Source organism: Nanorana parkeri, unplaced genomic scaffold (genome assembly GCF_000935625.1).
Source record: "Nanorana parkeri isolate BGI_ZX_2015 unplaced genomic scaffold, ASM93562v1 scaffold1119, whole genome shotgun sequence".
Taxonomy (NCBI): Eukaryota; Metazoa; Chordata; class Amphibia; order Anura; family Dicroglossidae; genus Nanorana; species Nanorana parkeri.
The window spans coordinates 133,011-154,061 of record NW_017307387.1 but is presented as its reverse complement, the minus strand read 5'-3'; the positions used below and the strand labels follow the sequence as shown (position 1 = coordinate 154,061).

Sequence of the window (21,051 nt, the reverse complement as noted above, 5' to 3'; positions counted from 1 at the left end):
CTGGGCACCAACCCAACCATGTGGGTTCTCTGGTGAGGTCTTTTTTTTTACAGCGTGATGGAGCGGCAGTGTGATCTTACTCCAAGCATCAGTGGCCTTTATCTCTCATTTCATGTATTTACGTACTTGAGTACAGTATGGAAAATGGTCCGGTGAAATGACCATGAGGCAGAAGAGCTAAGAGAAGATCACACTGGGGTCCCATCAGAGTTTGGGTTTGTAGTAGACTGACCAGGAGTAACTGGCGTAAAATGAAATTGTTTAGAGCCACCACAGTTAAATAATAATATTGAACATACAAGGTGGAGTAATAAAGGAGCCACAAGGTGGAGTAATAAAGGAGCTACAAGGTGGAGTAATAAAGGAGCCACAAGGAGGAGTAATAAAGGAGCCACAAGGTGGAGTAATAAAGGAGCCACAAGGTGGAGTAATAAAGAAGATACATGGTGGAGTAATAAAGGGGATACAAGGTGGAGTAATAAAGGAGCCACAAGGTGGAGTAATAAAGGAGATACAAGGTGGAGTAATAAAGGAGATACAAGGTGGAGATGGTGGAGTAATAAAGGAGATACAAGGTGGAGTAATAAAGGAGATACATGGTGGAGTAATAAAAGAGCCACAAGGTGGATTAATAAAGGAGCCACAAGCTGGAGTAATAAAGGAGATACAAGGTGGAGTAATAAAGGAGATACAAGGTAGAGTAATAAAGGAGATACATGGTGGAGTAATAAAAGAGCCACAAGGTGGATTAATAAAGGAGATACAAGGTGGAGTAATAAAGGAGATACATGGTGAAGTTAGAGAGAACTGTATCATGGAATAAGAGGTGTATAGGAAGTAATAGGAGTCATTATAGAGAGTAGCAGGACGGAGATGTTCCAGCAATATAAGGGTTGGTCTTCACATGTTGAGGTGTATGGGTATACATTTGTTAATGTAGTCTAACAGCCACATGTTTCAGTTCTGCTCTTCTCATGATGCATGGCTTTACAAGGACTAAAAGCTTCCTCTTCTATCAGTACTGGGCATATCCTTCACTCCCTGAGCCACTGTATTAAAGTTTCTCAAGAGTACATCAGTAGCCTCAGCCATTGCACCATGTCACTTGGGTCACGACAAGCTCCAGCTGGTGGACTGGCTTAACTGATGCATGCTTACACTTCAGCTCCTGCCAAGTCTGACAGCCGGTCCCTCAAATAAAAAGGGTCCCTCTGCATGTGTAAAACTTCACACTGTTACATACTAAATGTGCAGCATAAAAGGTCAATTCTTCTAAACGACGGAGTCTACTGATAACTGCATGGAGAAAAAAAAGGCTGGTCTATGGTTTGCCTACTCTGGGGTTATGTCATGTGAGCTGGCGCGATGTGAAGGACATCACACGTAGGGTCTCTTGTATGGTGCTTGTAGGACCATGTCACACTGCAGTATTTAATACCATGATGCAGGACCATGCCACGGTGTACTATTCCATATTTCTCCTGAGGAATAATTTTATATTATGGTATCTAATGAGACATTTGTAGAACCCTATCACAATATAGTTGCTTGTAGCATCTTGTGATCTTTCTATCAGCATCTCATAAGACATTTCTAATATTGTCTCATGGAATGTCTTTAACACCACCATGTCACCTTGTATCTCATGACATTTCTGTAGAAACATTTCTAGTGTCCACACCATGTCTGTGGGAACATGTCACCTTGTACTATCTCATGACACATTGGTGGAATCATGTTCCTTCGTGGTGTCCACGACTTGCCTGTAGGTACATGTCACCTTGTACTACTATCTCATGACACATTTGTAGACTCATGTTCCTTTCTAGTGTCCACGACTTGCCTGTAGGAACATGTCACCTTGGACTATCTCATGACACATTTGTAGACTCATGTTCCTTTCTAGTGTCCACGACTTGCCTGTAGGAACATGTCACCTTGTACTATCTCATGAAACATTTGTAGACTCACGTTCCTTTCTAGTATCCACGACTTGCCTGTAGTAACATGTCATCTTGTACTATCTCATGACACATTTGTAGACTCACGTTCCTTTCTAGTATCCACGACTTGCCTGTAGTAACATGTCATCTTGGACTATCTCATGAAACATTTGTAGACTCACGTTCCTTTCTAGTGTCCACGACTTGCCTGTAGGAACATGTCACCTTGTACTATCTCATGACACATTTGTAGACTCACGTTCCTTTCTAGTGTCCACGACTTGCCTGTAGTAACATGTCATCTTGTACTATCTCATGACATATTTATAGAATCATGTTCCTTTCTAGTGTCCACGACTTGCGTGTAGGAACATGTCACCTTGTACTATCTCATGACATATTTGTAGAATCATGTTCCTTTCTAGTGTCCACGACTTGCCTGTAGGAACATGTCACCTTGTACTATCTCATTACACATTTGTAGAATCATGTTCCTTTGTAGTGTCCACGACTTGCCTGTAGGCACATGTCATCTTGTACTATCTCATGACCCATTTGTAGAATCATGTTCCTTTGTAGTGTCCACGACTTGCCTGTAGGAACATGTCATCTTGGACTATCTCATGACATATTTGTAGAATCATGTTCCTCTGTAGACCCCACGACATGTCTGTAGGAACACGAATCCCATGACACATCTGTATGTTAATTTCAGATTTCAGTGTCTCATGAAATACCTGTGGGACCATGTCTTGTTGCATGATCGTGTCACATGTGTCATACCCTGTATCCCTATAGTAACTCAAGGAATGTCTATCGTTCCCGTCCCGTTGTAGCATCCCATGAGATGTTTGTAGGAACTTGTACCATTATAGTATCTTGTGAGATGTTTGTAGGAACATGTCTCATTATAGTATCTCATGAGATGTTTGTAGGAACATGTCCCATTATAGTATCTCATGAGATGTTTGTAGGAACATGTTCATTTGCAGGACCTAAAATAATGTTTTACTATCTGATTAAATGTCTGTAGGAATAGGTTATATTGCAATATCTGTTGAGATAGAAAAAGCCACCAGAAAGACTTTGTTACTTCTTGGAGTATTGATATAGTACAGAGCCAAAAAGAGAAAAGTGTTTAGACTGTACTGTCCTCTTTGGAGGTTACTACTGTTCTGTATTACTTTGTCACTTATAGGAAGTAGGACAAAGTTGTGATGTCATTTGTAGGAGAATGTCATTCCTGATAATGACAATGACATCGTTTGTGTTGCCTTGGAGACAGATAATTCCATATAGTAGTAGTTCATGTAGAGCCGTAAGACAAAGGTGACTACAACTTAGATGTAGGACAATGTCACCTCTGGAAAACAATCAATGTCTTATTCACGGTCAGTGGTGAAGTCTGGACCACAATAGGCCTGAGGTCTTTACTCGTAAGCTGCAGAGCAGTAATATGCTAAAGGTTGCATATCAGGCAGTAAAGCAGTGTTAGACTGTATTGAAGTATTCTTCTGAAGGATGACTTGCTTGTGTTTCTCTCTCTCTCTCTCTCTTGGGGATTCTGCCACTTTCTGCTTTCTGCATTGTGCATGTAATAGTAAATCCTTCGTACCTCATCTCACCTCATCTGTTTGTCTGTCTTCCTTCCTACTGTTTCCTGGACTTCCGCCCAATCCAGTCCAGCCACGGCAAGAAAAGCACAGTAAGGAGGGGGCATGTTTCTTAAGGGTTTGGGGGAATGGTCTTTCGAGCTGACCTAAACACTAGACATGATGATAATACTGTTCTGCTAAACCCTTTACTGACATAAAACACTACAACACCCAACATGACTAACCACTGGACATAATTATCATACAATTCTATTACACTCTATACATAGAACTCTACACCGGCAACATGGCCGACCACTGGACATGATCATAATACAATTCTATTACACTCTATATGTAGACCACTACACCCCCAACATGGCCGACCACTGGACATGATCATAATACAATTCTATTACACTCTTTATGTAGACCACTACAACCCCCAACATGACCGACCACTGGAAATGATCATAATACAATTCTATTACACTCTATATGTAGAACACTACAACCCCCAACATGGCCGACCACTGGACATGATCATAATACAATTCTATTACACTCTATATGTAGAACACTACAACCCCCAACATGGCCGACCACTGGACATGATCATAATACAATTCTATTACACTCTATATGTAGACCACTACACCCCCAACATGGCCGACCACTGGACATGATCATAATACAATTCTATTACACTCTATATGTAGACCACTACACCTTCAACGTGACCAACCACTGGACATGATCATAAGTCAATTCTATTACACTCTATATGTAGACCACTACAACCCCCAACATGACCAACCACTGGAAACCACCATAAGTCAATTCTATTACACTCTATACATAGAACACTACAACCCACAACATGGCCAACCACTGGACATGATCATAATACAATTCTATTACACTCTATATGTAGACCACTACACCTTCAACGTGACCAACCACTGGACATGATCATAAGTCAATTCTATTACACTCTATATGTAGACCACTACAACCCCCAACATGGCCGTCCACTGGACATGATCATAATACAATTCTATTACACTCTATATGTAGACCACTACACCTCCAACATGGCCGACCACTGGAAACCACCATAATACAATTCTATTACACTCTATATGTAGACCACTACACCTTCAACATGACCAACCACTGGACATGATCATAATACAATTCTATTACACTCTATATGTAGACCACTACAACACCCAACATGGCCGACCACTGGACATGATCATAATACAATTCTATTACACTCTATATGTAGACCACTACAACCCCCAACATGGCCGACCACTGGACATGATCATAATACAATTCTATTACACTCTATATGTAGACCACTACAACACCCAACATGGCCGACCACTGGACATGATCATAATACAATTCTATTACACTCTATATGTAGACCACTACACCTCCAACATGACCAACCACTGTACACCATCATGATACAATTCTATTACACTCTATACATAGAACACTACAACCCCCAACATGGCCAACCACTGGACATGATCATAACACAGATCTTAATGCTGAACACCGGGATAAGGAAATACTGTCCTCATACAAGTTATGTGTATTCTTTCTTGTATCTTGGTGAGCTTTGTGTATTTCCTCCAGATCTGTGCAGTAATCCAGTGTGACACTTGGAGCTTCCGGTAATAAAGACCGGTCACCGCTGCTCTCTCTCCTTGTGCAGGATGACTGGTCTTGTCTCCACCCCATCCTGTAATAAAGACCGCTCACTGCTGCTCTCTCTACTTGTGCAGGGTAACTGGTCTTGTCTCCTCCCCCTCCTGTAATAAAGGCCGGTCACTGCTGCTCTCTCCCCTTGTGCAGGGTGACAGGTCTTGTCTCCTCCCCCTCTTGTAATAAAGGCCGGTCACTGCTGCTCTCTCCCCTTGTGCAGGGTGACAGGTCTTGTCTCCGCCCCCTCCTGTAATAAAGACCGGTCACTGCTGCTCTCTCTACTTGTGCAGGGTAACTGGTCTTGTCTCCACTCCTCCTGTAGTTTTCTGCAAGAAGCCTGTAATGGATGGGGCCTAATGGGCCCTTCCCACAACTCTGCTCAGGCTATGTACAGCACGGTGATAGTGTCACTGCCACTCTTACATGGGTAGCATCTAGCGTTACAAATGTGTAAAGTATATTTTGAGGAGTATAGTTGAATGAAAGGTCTTGTGCACAGCATTCAGCTTTCATTTGAATACATCTGTTACATTACACCTCATTGGTTTGGAAAGAGTCCTTTATTGTAGGAATGGTCAAGGAGAAGTATGTCAACACCGCATGAGGTAGCAATGAGAAAGTCAGTAATGGAATTTAATAGGTGACGGAATGATTTCCTAAAATTGGTATCCTCCGCAGTTCTATTTGTCAGTGGATACATGGGAACATTTTCACTGAGGCAATTAATCAAAAACATAGAAGAATGAGGCCATAAAAAGACCAAGTGGTCCATCAACTCATTTTTTGTTCTTGTTTTTTTTTTTTTTTTAACCTCTTTGAGTATAAATCTATGTTTGTCCCAAGCAGGTTTAAATTCACTTACTGTTGAATGACTTACTATCTGCTGGAAGTCTGTTCCAAGCCTATCTATTCTTTCAGTAAATTAATACTTTCTAAGGTTATTTTGAACTTTCCTCCTGCTAGCGTGAGGTCATGTCCTACAGGTCTATTCACAAAAGGGTGAAGAGTTTGGAGAAGGCAGGGGAAGTGAACAATCTAGGACAACATCGCTGAACTGGAAAGTGAGCTGAATTGAAGATTTTTTTCCAAAATCAGCTATCTTGTCCTCCATTGTTCTCTTCTCCGGCCTTCTCCAAACTCTTCACTCTTTTGTGAATAGCCCTGCTAGTGTTCTTGGTCTTAGCTTCCTATTAGAACTTTAGTTTCAGAGAACAGATAGGCTGAATGTAAGCTAATCAATTCCAGCTCTCGAAGCAAAAGAAATGAAAAGGTCAATGTGGGAACTTAGTTTTGTTGCATATCTTGGTATTCATAGGTGTTTTTTAAAAAGTACAACAACCCTTTAACAGCTCTAGATTTTCCCTGACTGAATCTTATTTTTATGAGTGCCAAAGACATGTTCAGCCCCTTATGTACGATAGTGAATGCCTGTCTTTTTGTCCGACACACTGCTAACACCATCTCCTCCATATCAGTTTAAGGTAAAGGTTCTGAAGGACATATCACATAGTGACAGCAGTTTGGGAAGAAACTTACCTTTTTCTGGTGTGATAAAAGTGTGTTTGTAGGGCTTGGGGTAGTAATTTGCATAGATAAAGAATGCAGATTTAGGACTATGGTAGTCCTGAACAGCAGCAGAAACCTCCATGGAGGACGAGGTTCAGGTCCCTAGTGTACTCTACTCAAAGACTAATCTTTGATACAGACCACCAATGGCAGCTGTGATTAGTGATGGTGCCCATTACCGATCTTCTCTGTATGGGGATCTTGGTCCTTTTAGAGTTCTCTGCAGATTTTGGACCTCCCTGAGCTATAATGTTCCTGGTCATTCCATGTAGGAGCAATGTCTGGCTCCATACTAACCTGACACTTTTTTCCTTTTTATTTTCTAACCACCACTGGAGGAATGTCTATCTGATTGGAATGGGCAATACACAATTCTTCTGTTACTATCAACCTATAGGCCATATTCTGTTTTGAGGGTTAGTTCATGTGCATCTCCTACATAGGTTCACTTGCCGGCACTCTCTATCTTCTTATACGTTCCTTCCTTTCACACCCCCGCCACTCAATTAATCTATCGGGAGGGAAAAGAAGAAACCCTGTGTTACCCATGAACCTGTCTGTAGGTGTTACAAGATCTTGGGAGATCAACAGACGTGCAGTGTGGTCATGATGGTGATGTATTGATACATAACATTTCTTTTTTGCTGCAGTGCATGGCCCTGTCCCTTGTGTATAACTACACCGGCCTCTATAAGATGGAAAAGGGACACAATTTTGCACAACAATAATAAGACACAAATCACACCTCAATCATACTATGGGACATTGGTCCCACTACTGTATTTTACACCACTGATTTTCCTTTATGTTAGTATAAGAAGATCTCATTACAGTGACGTAGAAGTTGCATGAACCTTTATTCTGTACATGAGTCCTAAAAGGGGGACGGTCGAGGAGGGAGGAGGCATCAGATTCCAAGCAAGGGACAGATGGGAAGTGTCATTGTATCTTGTATATGGTCCATGGAGAACTCTTACCAGGTTTGAGTTATAGGTGTCTGCTTCCTGGCCAGCTATAGGAAAGCCCACATGGTCCAGATTATCAACCACTTTAAAATATTTTCTGTGTGATGGTTACTGTAAAGTGTCTGCTAGAGCCAAGGTTGGTAGATATCGGTTTGTTTGGGTTGGTAGATTAAGTTACAGGGTGTCCATGTCTAGTCATGTATGTCTCCATTCTATGGACACTTCTTTTGTCCCCCATGGAGTACAGAGGTTTGGTCAGGCTTGTTACAGTCACCTTGGCTGAGTCAAATCCTGCAGATGGGTCAGGGGGAGCAATCAAAACTTTGCTATGGGTCCCCATGAACTGTAGTTAGGCCCCAGGTGCTTTCCATATGACCGAGGGACATCCTGCACCAATCTATTGCTGACCTGCCTGACCACAGTTGTTGTACAAGACCATCAGATAGCTGATCCGGCCGGGCAATGCTCATTTCTGCAGCGTCCACAGTAGTCAAGTGTTGTATCTCTTTCCCATTATGCACAGTGGTATGATGGAGAAATATGCCTTATATATAGTGTTGACCGATGATGTTTAGTATAGAATAAAATTAATTACAGACTTGTTATATGGTACCTTTATATAGACTAGAGGTCAATGTTGTGTGTATTATAGTATATATTGTACATAGCACAGGTGCAGTATGATGAAGGCTGTAGAGTAAAGCTGACCTCAGCTCTCTCATTCTCAGAGTCTCTCCGCCAGTCCAATGTGCGGTCCCGGGGGAGCAGGACTGGCCCAGAATAGAAAACCTGTAGCAAGCAGAGCTCAGACACGGCATGTCGCTTTCCCACCCCTCACCTTCCGCCTGATGTAGCAGGCCCTGTAGAATAGGACATGACTTCCTTCTCAAGTGTTTATAGTGTCAGTGTGTATTATAATACAGATGAAAGTCCGAGGCTGCATGCACTGAGACAAGTGCCAGGGATGGATTTTTCTTGTTGTAAGGCGGTATCCAGTATAATGATGCGTGTGTGTGTATGGTAACACATGGAAGAACTCCATTTTCACATTCTGCTTTGATTATAGTGACACCATTCCTTCTTCTTCCAGGTCAATGTCTCTATTAGGTCGGGGGCAGGGCGGATCCTGTCTGGGTGGCCCATGCAGTGTCTAGCAGCTGTAATCAGGGACGACGGAAACATGAGTGGAGGAGCAGAGCAAGTGGACATCCTGCCGGTCAGCTATGTGGTAAAGGATCGCTGGAAGGTGGTGAGTAGACTGGGATTAATGGAAATGTGCTGTTCTTTGGGTCATATGTACATTACTTGCCAATGAATTAACACCTCCACCATGATGGAGGTTGAGCTTCCATATGGAGGCCTCCAGCTTTAACAGCACCCAACTTTTCTTTACCAAACTTTCCACCACCAAGCCTTTTACCGTGTCCCTAACTCCACCAGTACTAAGCCTCTCTGTATCAGTATGGTGTGCCTTAGCTCTCCAATACTATTCACTATTCCCTCCAAGGCTCTAACATACCCATAAATAATTTTTTTATGCTGATATGGTGCATCCCAATACAATGAGGCCACAACCGGTATCAATACCAAGACCTTCACAATGTCATAATGAGACTCCTGCCTCTACCAGTCCCAAGACCTTTACGGTGCCATGATGAGGCCCCAAACTATACCAGTTCAGAGACCTTTATTGTACAGTGGGACCCGAAACTTCTAGGAGTACCGAAACCTTCACTGTGCCATGATGAGACCCTAACCTCTACCAATACCGAGACTTTCACTATGCTATGATAAGACCCCACAACTTTACTACAACTGAAACCTTTCACTGTGCCATGATGAGACCCCCTACAAGTATTGAAACCTTCAATGTGCCATGATGAGACCCCAATCTATACCAGTTCCAGGGCCTTCATTGTATCATGATGGGACCCAAGCCTCTACCAGCAGGGGCGTATGTGCCGCGAGGCAAACAAGGTGTTTGCCTGGAGCGGCAGATTCGCTGAGAGCGGCACCCCGAGTGTTACTCACCTGGATAGGATGACGCGGACGCCGGCCTGGAGAGTGGACGGTGTGTGCAGACGGCGGCGGTGATTTACGGTGCGTCTGTAAGCCCGGGGGAGGGGTGCTGTCGGAGAAGCGCAGGGTCAGACCGGGGGGGGTGCTCGCTATCGTCCGCGAAGCGGCGAGTCAGTTCGGGGTGCTGTCGGAGAGAAGCGCAGGGTCAGTCTGGTCCGAGGGGGGGGGGGGCGGCGTTGCTGCCTTGCCTAGGGCAGCACCAAACTTAAATACATTGCTGTCTACCAGTACTGACATGTTTTACTGTGCCATGATGAGATCCCCAGCTTCTCTACCATTACCAAAACGTTTACTTTGCCATGATGAGACTCCAACCTCTACCAATACTGAGATCCTTACTGTGCCATGATAAGACCCCAACCTCTACCAGTACGAAAACCTTCACTATGTCATAGTGAGACTGCAATTTCTTATCAGTACCAAACCTTTCACTGTGCCATGATGAAACCCCAACCTCTACCAATGCCAACACTTTTACTTTGCCATGTGTAGACTCCAATCACTTCTAATGCTAATACCTTCACTATGTCATGATGAGATCCCAACTGCTACCTTTACCAGGACCATTTATTGTACCATGATGAAGCCCCAAACTCTACCAGTGCTAAAGCTTTTATTGTGCCATGTTTAGACTTCAACATCTACCAGCACTATGACCTTTGTCATGATAAGCTCCCAACCACTACCAGTACCAAACATTTCATAGTGCTATGATAATAGCCCAACCAATACCAGTATCAAGACCTTCACTGTGCCATGGTAAACCCCAACCTCTACTAGTACCAAGATCCTTCACTGTGCCATATTTAGACTCAGATCCTTACCAATACTAATACCTTTACTGTGTCGTGATGAGACCTCAGCCTCTATCAGTATTGAGACATTTACTGTGCAGTGGTGTGCTCCCGTATCTACCTGTACCCTGTCATTCGCTGCCCCATGGTTTGTCCACAGCTATGCCAATACCACGCTCTTCACTCTGTCATGGCGTGCCTCCAAATCTACCAGCACCAAGCCTCTCTGTATGCTGTTGGATGAGATCTGCTTATGCTGAATGCCATTAATTAAATGGATTCCATTAGAATCTACCATTACACTGTGTCGTTTTGTGTCCTCAAATCTTACAGTACTGAGTCTTTCACTGTGTCATGGTGTATCCCTGTAGGTATCAGTACTGTGCCATGGCGTTCCTCAAAACCCTTCAAAATGCCACTGTAGTTCTTTCAAAATGCCATTATGTAGCCGAAAACAAAATACTGGTACCAAACCTTTAATTCCATGTTGTAACCTTAACACCACAAGCAGTGGAACTCTTGTTATGTTATTTTGTTGTGTTTCCTCCACTGTCCCTGCTCCATAGTGTACCCCACAATTGCCATTACCCAGACTTTTATTATGCCATAGGGGGCCTCAAACGTAGCCAGTTGTAGGGATTTCACAGTTCTGCGGTGTGCCCCTAACCGTGTCAGTACTGAGACTTTCACTATGCATAGTGTGCCATCAACTGTACCAGTACTAAGACTTTCATTATGCCGTGATGTGCCCCTCAGATCTGCCAGTACACAGCTTTTTCCTGCACCATAATGTACCCACGGTTCTGCCAGTTCCCAGCTTTCCTATATGCTATCATATGCCCTCAGTTCTACCAGTACCCAGTTTTTCCCTGTGCCATAATGTACGCTCAGTTCTGCCAGTGCTCAGCCTTTCACCATGCCATCATTTACCCTCATTCCTGCTAGCACCTAGCTTTTCTTTGTGCCATAATGTACCCTGAGTTCTGCCCAGCCTTTACCTGTGCCATGGTGTATCCTCATTTCTACCAGTGCCCAGCCTTTCACTCTGCCATGGTGTACCATCAGTTCTACCAATATCCAACCTCTTCCTATGCCATAATGTACCCTAATTTCTACCAGTACCCAACCTTTCCCTGTGCCATGGTGTACCCTCAGTTCTACGAGTAACCAGCCTTTCCCTGTACCATGGTGTACCCTCATTTCTAACAGTACCCAGCATTTCTTTGTGCCATGATTTACCCTCAGTTCCACCAGTACCCAGCCTTTCACTGTGCCATGGTGTACCCTCAGTTCTACCAGTACCCAACCTTTCCCTGTGCCATGGTGTACCCCAATAAGCTGATTGATGTGTATCTTACATGACCATGATGTTTATTAACGGGTGATTCAGTGTTACCTTTATGTGTGGTGAGTGGTAAGTCAATGAATGTACAGACAGTAATTGGGACTTTTGTGTTTCCTACAGCTAAAGAAAATTGGTGGTGGTGGATTTGGGGAGATCTACGAGGCAATGGACTTACTGACTCGGGAAAATGTCGCTCTAAAAGTAGAATCAGCGCAACAACCAAAACAAGTTCTGAAGATGGAGGTGGCCGTGCTAAAGAAGCTGCAAGGTCAGTTAGAGATGATTTCTTCTCTACTCTGCTGCTCTGGATTGTCATTGTCTGCTTCACACATCATAGAACATGTGATTGATCTGGAATAGGTGTGCGGCCAGGATGTCAAAAGTCTTCATCTGCTCGCTTATTCCGGAACAGTGACTCAGAATACTGAAGCCAGGGAGCCACCATGGTGGCCAGACAATGGGCACATTACCTGCATATTTGTCCCCCTACAAGGATCCTTTAAGGTAAACCCGAGAGAGAGATTTAGGGATTGCCATTGCTGGCCTTCAGAAAATACTATCTTCCTGGCCATTTGGCTAACCATATGGCTTTGAGTCTCTGATCCAGAACAAATATGCAGATAATTTGAGAATCAAAGTGTTGAAGCCAGGGGATCTGCATGACAGTCATGCCGGTGCCTCACTGTCTGGGTGTTTGTGTCTCTGCAGGGAAGGACCATGTCTGCAGGTTCATCGGCTGTGGAAGAAATGAGAAGTTTAACTATGTGGTGATGCAGCTACAGGTAGTCCGGGGTGTCGGGTACACGTACTGAATGTACACACTATATTGGCAGCTACAGGCAGTCCGAGGTGTCGGGTACACATACAGAATGTACACACTATATTGGCAGCTACAGGTAGTCCGGGGTGTCGGGTGCACATACTGAATGTACACACTATATTGGCAGCTACAGGTAGTCCGGGGTGTCGGGTGCACATACTGAATGTACACACTATATTGGCAGCTACAGGTAGTCCGGGGTGTCGGGCACACATACTGAATGTACACACTATATTGGCAGCTACAGGTAGTCCGGGGTGTCGGGTGCACATACTGAATGTACACACTATATTGGCAGCTACAGGTAGTCCGGGGTGTCGGGTGCACATACTGAATGTACACACTATATTGGCAGCTACAGGTAGTCCGGGGTGTCGGGTGCACATACTGAATGTACACACTATATTGGCAGCTACAGGTAGTCCGGGGTGTCAGGTACATGTACTGAATGTACACACAATGAGTGGTGCATTCAGGACATGAGCATGTGTCATATGCCCTGGGCGCCACTTGAAGGGGGGGTTCTGCTGTCTTTTCTTTTCACTCTGGCAGGTGTCCCACCAAGCTCCTGACAACCAGTGACAACACTGGTTGGGTTGTCAGGAGCTGGTCAGAACACCATAGGCACATTTTATAGTAGACACTGCATAATATAATGGCAGCTACAGGTAGTCTGGGGTGTCAGCTGCACATACTGAATGTACACACTATAATGGCAGCTGCAGGTAGTCTGGGGTGTCAGCTGCACATACTGAATGTACACACTATAATGGCAGCTGCAGGTAGTCTGGGGTGTCAGCTGCACATACAGAATGTACACACTATAATGGCAGCTGCAGGTAGTCTGGGGTGTTGGATACAAGTACTAATTGTACACAATGATGGCAGATAGAGGTGGTGTCGGGTGCCCAGGGGGCGTGGCGGGTACCCATGCTGAATCTGTAAAAATCACAGGCGCCAAAAACAGTAACTGCTCCTGAAAATGGTCTCCAAAAAAACACACAGGGGGCAGCTCCTCACAGCCAGGGGGCAGCTCCTCACAGCCAGGGGGCAGCTCCTCACAGCCAGGGGGCAGCTCCTCACAGTCAGGGGGCAGCTCCTCACAGTCAGGGGGCAGCTCCTCACAGTCAGGGGGCAGCTCCTCACAGTCAGGGGGCAGCTCCTCACAGTCAGGGGGCAGCTCCTCACAGTCAGGGGGCAGCTCCTCACAGTCAGGGGGCAGCTCCTCACAGTCAGGGGAAACCGGAAATCTGATGAAAACAAAGCAAAAGGAGCGGCATTCATTGTGATGTTTTCCTGAGAGTATATCGCTTCGTGCTCGTTTATACAGGCTGGTTTGTCAGTAACTTTTCAGCTGTCTTTTTTTTATCTACAATAAATTAATTTTACACTGTGGAGGCGCTCCTTTTGCTTTGTTTTCACCCATGCTGAATGTACACACTATAAGGACAGCTACAGCAGTCCAGATGTTGGGTACACGTATTAAATGTACACAATGATGGGAGATAGAAGTAGTCCAAGGTGTTGGGTACAGGTACTGAATGTACATAATGATGGCAGATAGAGGTAGTTTGGGATGTTGTGTACACATACTGAACATACACACTATAATGGCAGCTACAGCTAGTCCGGATGTCCAGTACAAGTACTTAATGTACACAATGATGGCAGATAGAGGGGATCCGGGTGGCGGGTACCCATACTGAATGTACACACTACAATGGCAGCTACAGGCAGTCCGGATGTTGGGTACACGTATTAAATGTACACAATGATGGCAGATAGAGGTAGTCCAAGGTGTTGGGTACAGGTACTGAATGTACATAATGATGGCAGATAGAGGTAGTTTGGGGTGTTGTGTACATGTACTGAATGTGCACACTACAATGACAGCTGCAGGTAGTCTGGATGTCCAGTACAAGTACTGAAGGTGCACAGTATAAGCCACATGTGTCAAACTCAAGGCCCAGGGGCCGAATCCAGCCCACCAGGCCATTTCCTAGACTTCTACTTTCAGATCTAGGTATTAGGTTATTACTACAACCAGTGATAATGGAATGCAGAGGCAATTATAATAAAGATTAGATACATTTATATAGTCTTACAGGCCCTTTGAGGGCAACCATAATGTTGATGCGGCCCACGATTTAAATTGAGTTTGACACCCCTGGTATAAGCTATAGAGCAGATTTGGGGATATTTTGCTGGATGGGGTGTGAAGGCATTTCTGCCTCTTACGGCCCACTATATCACCGACTTGCGGCCACATTCCAGCTGATCAGGATTTGCTGTGTGCACCTTTTCCTCAGTGCCCACACACAGCAGATTGGTGCTGCCATAATATTGTTACCAGCAAGATGGGAGCCCTGTGTCACCTATGGGATGGAAGGAGTTGGGCCTCCACTGTAATGCAGAGCTGTTGATGGGGTATAATATTGATCATACAACCCCTGGGGGTGGAGAAGTACACTGGAGGGGGAGAACATTGGCTGGAGGGTCATGTGATGTCACAGAACACGGAACACCGTGCAAGCCAGGCGCTGAGCTCCATCCTCATCAACGTCCTCTCCTTACAGGGTCGGAATCTGGCAGACCTGCGCAGAAGTCAACCTCGCGGCACTTTCACCATGAGCACCACGCTGCGTCTCGGCAAGCAGATCCTGGAGTCGATAGATTCCATCCATTCTGTGGGCTTCCTGCACCGCGACATCAAACCGGTGAGAGCAGCTGGGTGGAAGTAGCGCTGCAAGATTACGGCAGATTACGTTTTCTGTGCTCCCTTCCAGCCGGTTATTTCGGTGTTCACTTTAACCGAGGGAATTCAAACTAAGCATGTGGTGGAGACCCCCCAAAACAGACGTCACCTTCAGTGAAACCCGCCGGTCAGAAAAACGAGAGGAGCTGAAGGTGTATGCAAATGTTGACCTTTACAGAAAGTCATGTGAGGTCCCGCCTCTCCAACCTCATTTACCTCCCCATTGGCCAGTGAGGCTGCACATTACATTAAAGCCGGTCTCCGGGAAAATATCCCAACCCATCTTTCAGGTTTTTTTCCTTACCTTGCCGTCTGGGCACCTCGCCTGCTCTCTGGTGCAAGGGATTGCTAATCTAGGGCTGCAAATGTGCCCGCACTGGCCAGTCCATGTCAGTCTCCTCGCAGCAATGTCACTCCTTGTCTGGATCCTGAGAGGACCCCACCGCTGGACAGCCAATAGGAAGTGTCCATATCTTGCAGGCAGGGACATGGACACCCAAACGAGGACCCCACCTCCTGTAAACAGAACAGGAGAGAAGACTCGGGACTACTGGAGCTTCACATGGCGGCAGATTTAGGTGAGTAAAAAGGGCATTTAGATTTAGTTAAGCATTTCTAATGCCGGAGATCGGTCAGAGGAGGGGGGAGGTTGGTGGAAGATATAAGTAGAGTCAGGAGATCAGCTTTAATGGACCAATCAGAATGGTTTGTAAGTGACAGGAGTGGGGCCAGTAAAAATGTAAATTTCCATCTAAATATAGCTGAGGATGGATATTGCTAAGTATCAGTGCCGATGCCGAGTATTTGGGGGAGTTCTCGTACTCGGCCAAATGCTCCAATGCCTAGCCCGAAACTTCCAGTATCAGGAAGCCGGGTAGTGTGTCATTACAGGCTGCCCAGCTTCCTGATTGGCCGGGAAGCAGGCTCCATGGCCAATAAAAAAAAACAGGGGAAAAACGGGGAGCGTGTAATGACACGCTGCTTGGCTTCCTGATTGGCCGGGAAGCAGGCTCCATGGCCAATCAGGAAAACGGGGAGGGTGTAATGACGCGCTGCCCGGCTTCCTGATTGGTCGGGAAGCTGGCCAATCAGTAAGCCGGGCACCATGTAATGACGCGGTGCCCGGTTTTTTGATTGGCCGGAAAGCCGGCTTCATGCTCCCACGTCACCTCATGACGAAGGAGCATGGAGCCAGCTTCCTGGCCAACAGGAAGCCAGACTTTGCGTCTTTACACGGCACCCGGCTTCCTGATTGGCCAGAAAGCTGGCTCCATGCTTTCTCGTCACCTAGTGACGAGGAACATGGAGATGTCTTCCCTGCTAATCGGGAAGCCGGGTGGCGAGTCATTACACGCCACCTGGCTTCCTGAATGGGACTTACGGTACTCGGTATTGGCAAGTACCGAAAAAAAAAATATCGGTACTCGATACTGAAATACCGGTATCGGTGCATCCCTAGTTATTGCAATCTGCAGTTGTATTTTCTAACCACATGCTCAGTTTGAATTGCCAGGTCATCTGACCATATACTTATATCAGTAATGCCACCTTCATGGTTATTTTTTGTATTAAAGCTGAACTCCGGGCACAAAAACTGTCATTTAAATATGTTCCCCAATAACTACAAGAGAGACTATAAATACACTTTTTTGGCACCAAATGCCTTAGTAAATGTAGATATTACCTTGTAAACTGAGTGATGACATCATCCCTGTGCTGTAGATAGCTAGTGCATAGAGCAGAGCTCTGGGGGACCCAGCAGGGCCCACCCACTACTGGAAACTACAGGAAGGGTGGAGACAAGACCAGTCACCCTGCACAAGGAGAGAGATCAGCAGTGAGCGGTCTTTATTACAGGAATGGGTGGAGACAAGACCAGTCACCCTGCACAAGGAGAGAGATCAGCAGTGACCGGTCTTTATTACAGGAGGGGGTGGAGACAAGACCAGTCACCCTGCACAAGGAGAGAGATCAGCAGTGACTGGTCTTTATTACAGGAGGGGGCAGAGACAAGACCAGTCACCCTGCACAAGGAGAGAGATCAGCAGTGAGCGGTCTTTATTACAGGAATGGGTGGAGACAAGACCAGTCACCCTGCACACGGAGAGAGATCAGCAGGGACCGGTTTTTATTACAGGAGGGGGTGGAGACAAGACCAGTCACCCAGCACAAGGAGAGAGATCAGCAGTGACTGGTCTTTATTACAGGAGGGGGCAGAGACAAGACCAGTCACCCTGCACAAGGAGAGAGAGAGCAGCAGTGACTGGTCTTTATTACAGGAGGGGGCGGAGACAAGACCAGTCACCCTGCACAAGGAGAGAGAGAGCAGCAGTGAGCGTTCTTTATTACAGGAGGAGGCGGAGACAAGACCAGTCACCCTGCACAAGGAGAGAGAGAGCAGTGACCGGTCTTTATTACAGGAAGGTCCAAGTCTCACACTGAATTACTGCCCAGATCTGGTAGAAATACACAAAGCTCACCAAGATTCAAGAAGAATACACACGACTCTTGTATGAGGAGAATATCTGCTGATCCCGGAGTTCAGCTTTAATGCAGAGAATCTCTCTCCATCCCTACAGGGAATATATAGCAGTCTGTACATGCTTTCTGTCTGTGTGTTTTATGTTCAGGGCTAAAAATATCACATTTTTACATCTATTTCAGCTAATTTTGAATGATCTGATCTGAATATTTTGTAATCTTCTATTCAGCCAGCAGGCAGAGTTTTTTTTCTATATATTATGCACTTTAGTTTTTAGCGCTGCACAATTTACACACTTTATAGAGGTTTTTTTTAGCTCTTTGTTGATATGTTGTACACTCTCTGTAGTCTCCCAGTCATGAAAAGCCCATTGATGACCTCTGACGCTAAAATGTATTTCCTCCGAGGTTTCTGCTAGGTAAAGCCAGCCTCAGAGTAGCTAACACACAGTGCTCTGCAGATCCCTTGTCATGAATTATATATTTCAAATACAAAGATTGTGTGTGTATGTACTGATCAGCCATAACCCACCCGTCTAATATTGAGTAGGTCCCCCTTTTCCTGACCCGTCCAGGCATGGACTCCAGTAGACCTCTGAAGCTATGATGTGTTATCTGGCACCAAGACGTCAGTAGCAGATCCTTTTAGTCCTGTAAGTTGTGAGGTGATGGGCCTCCATGGATCGGACTTGTTTTTCCAGCACATCCCACAGATGATCGATTAGATTAAGATCTGGAGAATTTGGAGGCCAAATCAACACCTCAAACTCATTGTTGTGTTCCTCAAACCATTCTTGAACCATTGTGCAGTGTGGCAGGGCGCATTATCCTGCTGAAAGAGGTCACTGCCATCAGGGAATACCGTTTCCATGAAGGGGTGTACTTGGTCAGTAACAATGTTTAGGTCGGTGGTATGTGTCAATGTAATAGCCACATGAATGGCAGGACACGAGGTTTCCCAGCAGACCATTGTCCAAAGCATCACACTGCCTCCGCCGGCTTGTCTTCTCCCCATAGTACATCCTGGGGCCATCTCTTCCCCAGGTAAGTGACACACACGCACCCGGCCATCCACATGATGTACATCAGACCAGGCCACCTTCTTCCATTGCTCCTTGGTCCATGTGATGTTCACATGCCCATTGTAGGTGCTTTTGGTGGTGGACACGGGTCAGCATGGGCACCCTGACCGGTCTGTGGCTACACAGCCCCATACACAACAACTTGCGATGCTCTGTGTGTTCACCTTTTTATCGGAACCAGCATTCACTTTTTCAGCTGTGTGAGCTACAGTATTTCTACTATTTCTACTATTCAATCAGACTACACGGGCCAGACTTCCCTCCACATCCATCAATGAGCCTTGGCCGCCCATGACCCTGTCTCCGGTTCACTGGTTTTCCTTCCTTGGACCTCTTTTGGTTGGTCCTGACCACTGCAAACCGGGAACATCCCACAAGAGTTGCAGTTTTGGAGTTGCTCTGACCCAGTCTTCTAGCCGTCACAATTTGGCGCTTTATCAAAGTCACTCAAATCCTCATCCGTGTCCATTATTTCTGCTTCCAACACATCAACTTCAGGGACAAAATGTTCACTTCCTGCTGAATATATCCCCCCCACCTCCAGGGTCATTGTAATATATCCCCCCCACCTCCAGGTGTCATTGTAATATAACCCCCCCACTTCCAGGTGTCATTGTAATATAACCCCCCCACTTCCAGGTGTCATTGTAATATAACCCCCCCACTTTCAGGTGCCATTGCAATCAGATAATCAATGTTATTCACTTCACCTCTCAGTGGCCATAATGTTTTGGCTGATCAGTGTGTTTAAATACGTATAATTCAAGTAAATGGAAAGCATAATACACATCTCGGAGGCTCTGCATGCAATTTATGTAATACCTTTTTATCATTCTTTATTTGCGGACATGTGACGACAAATCTCTGAACCGTGCCCCTATTTATGGAGGTGATGGGCGCTCTTTTCAGGAGAGCTGACGTAAAAGCAAGAAGTGACCTACAACCCGCTAGAACTACACTATGACAGTGCACGCTGGAGACCCGGAGCTTCCTCCTGCATGATAACACTTGTGTGGCGGAGGAACCATACACAATGTTGGGTCATTATGAATGACACTCCAAAGACATGCTGGAAGGCTGATTGGCTTCTGTCTAAATTGGCCCTCGTATGGGAGATAGGGATGTAGATTGTAAGCCCCTTGAGGGCAGGGACGGGTGTGACTGCACGGTATAGTATTTCCATCAGGACGCATATGTCAGTTCTCACACTCTCCTGCTCTTTCTACAGTCTAACTTTGCCATGGGGCGCCTTCCGTCCACCTACAGGAAGTGTTACATGTTGGACTTTGGCCTGGCGCGGCAGTACACCAACACCACTGGGGAAGTGCGGCCGGTGAGTGATGCAAGGGGGGGGCGGGTATGTCTGCAGCTTACTCCCGTGTCATGTGACCCTGTCATGTGAGCTGCTTTGCTGGACGTCATACGTGTGGGTGATCTTCTCCTCCCAGGTCATTTTGCTGATCATTTTAAGTTGATGAATTTTGTTTCCATCATTTTGTTTCTTTTTGTTTTTCAGTTTATTTTTCAAGCCATTGTGCGGCCGTTTAATTTTGGCGACTGGGATGCGCAGTGTGAGTCTCCGTCCTCCACGCTTTTATTTTGTTTCTTATGTTCCTTTCAAATGATTTTGTGTTGATGGTGAAACGTACCCAGTGACATTGGGAACTCGCCCCAGTGACATCGGGAACCCGCCCCAGTGACATCGGGGACTCGCCCCAGTGACATCGGGAACTGGACATTCATAGTACAATGGTGATGGACCAAGCTGTCCAGCAGTGACAGGTTGGGACAAACTAAAACACTAAGGGGAGGCTGACACTGGAGTCTTCTGTTCACCCAGGTCAAATCTTTCTTTAATCACATGTTGCTGCAACCGCTCGATGAGGATGACAATGATAGGACAG

At 45.6% G+C, this 21,051-nt stretch overlaps 1 protein-coding gene across 4 annotated transcripts in view; it reads left to right on the top strand.

The window, feature by feature from the left end:
* Positions 1-21,051, top strand: part of TTBK1 (tau tubulin kinase 1) — a 66,741-nt gene that overhangs the window by 26,469 nt on the left and 19,221 nt on the right. For 2 of the 4 annotated variants that reach the window (XM_018567948.1, XM_018567951.1), the window contains exons 2-6: positions 8,882-9,040; positions 12,130-12,277; positions 12,718-12,791; positions 15,406-15,546; positions 20,376-20,480. In XM_018567948.1, coding sequence (XP_018423450.1) covers positions 8,933-9,040; positions 12,130-12,277; positions 12,718-12,791; positions 15,406-15,546; positions 20,376-20,480 — 576 coding nt within the window. In that variant the 5' untranslated portion in view covers positions 8,882-8,932. Of the gene's footprint in view, positions 1-3,624; positions 3,649-8,881; positions 9,041-12,129; positions 12,278-12,717; positions 12,792-15,405; positions 15,547-20,375; positions 20,481-20,677; positions 20,719-21,051 lie in introns of those variants that run through there. The other 2 variants (XM_018567949.1, XM_018567952.1) reach the window with 2 other exon arrangements.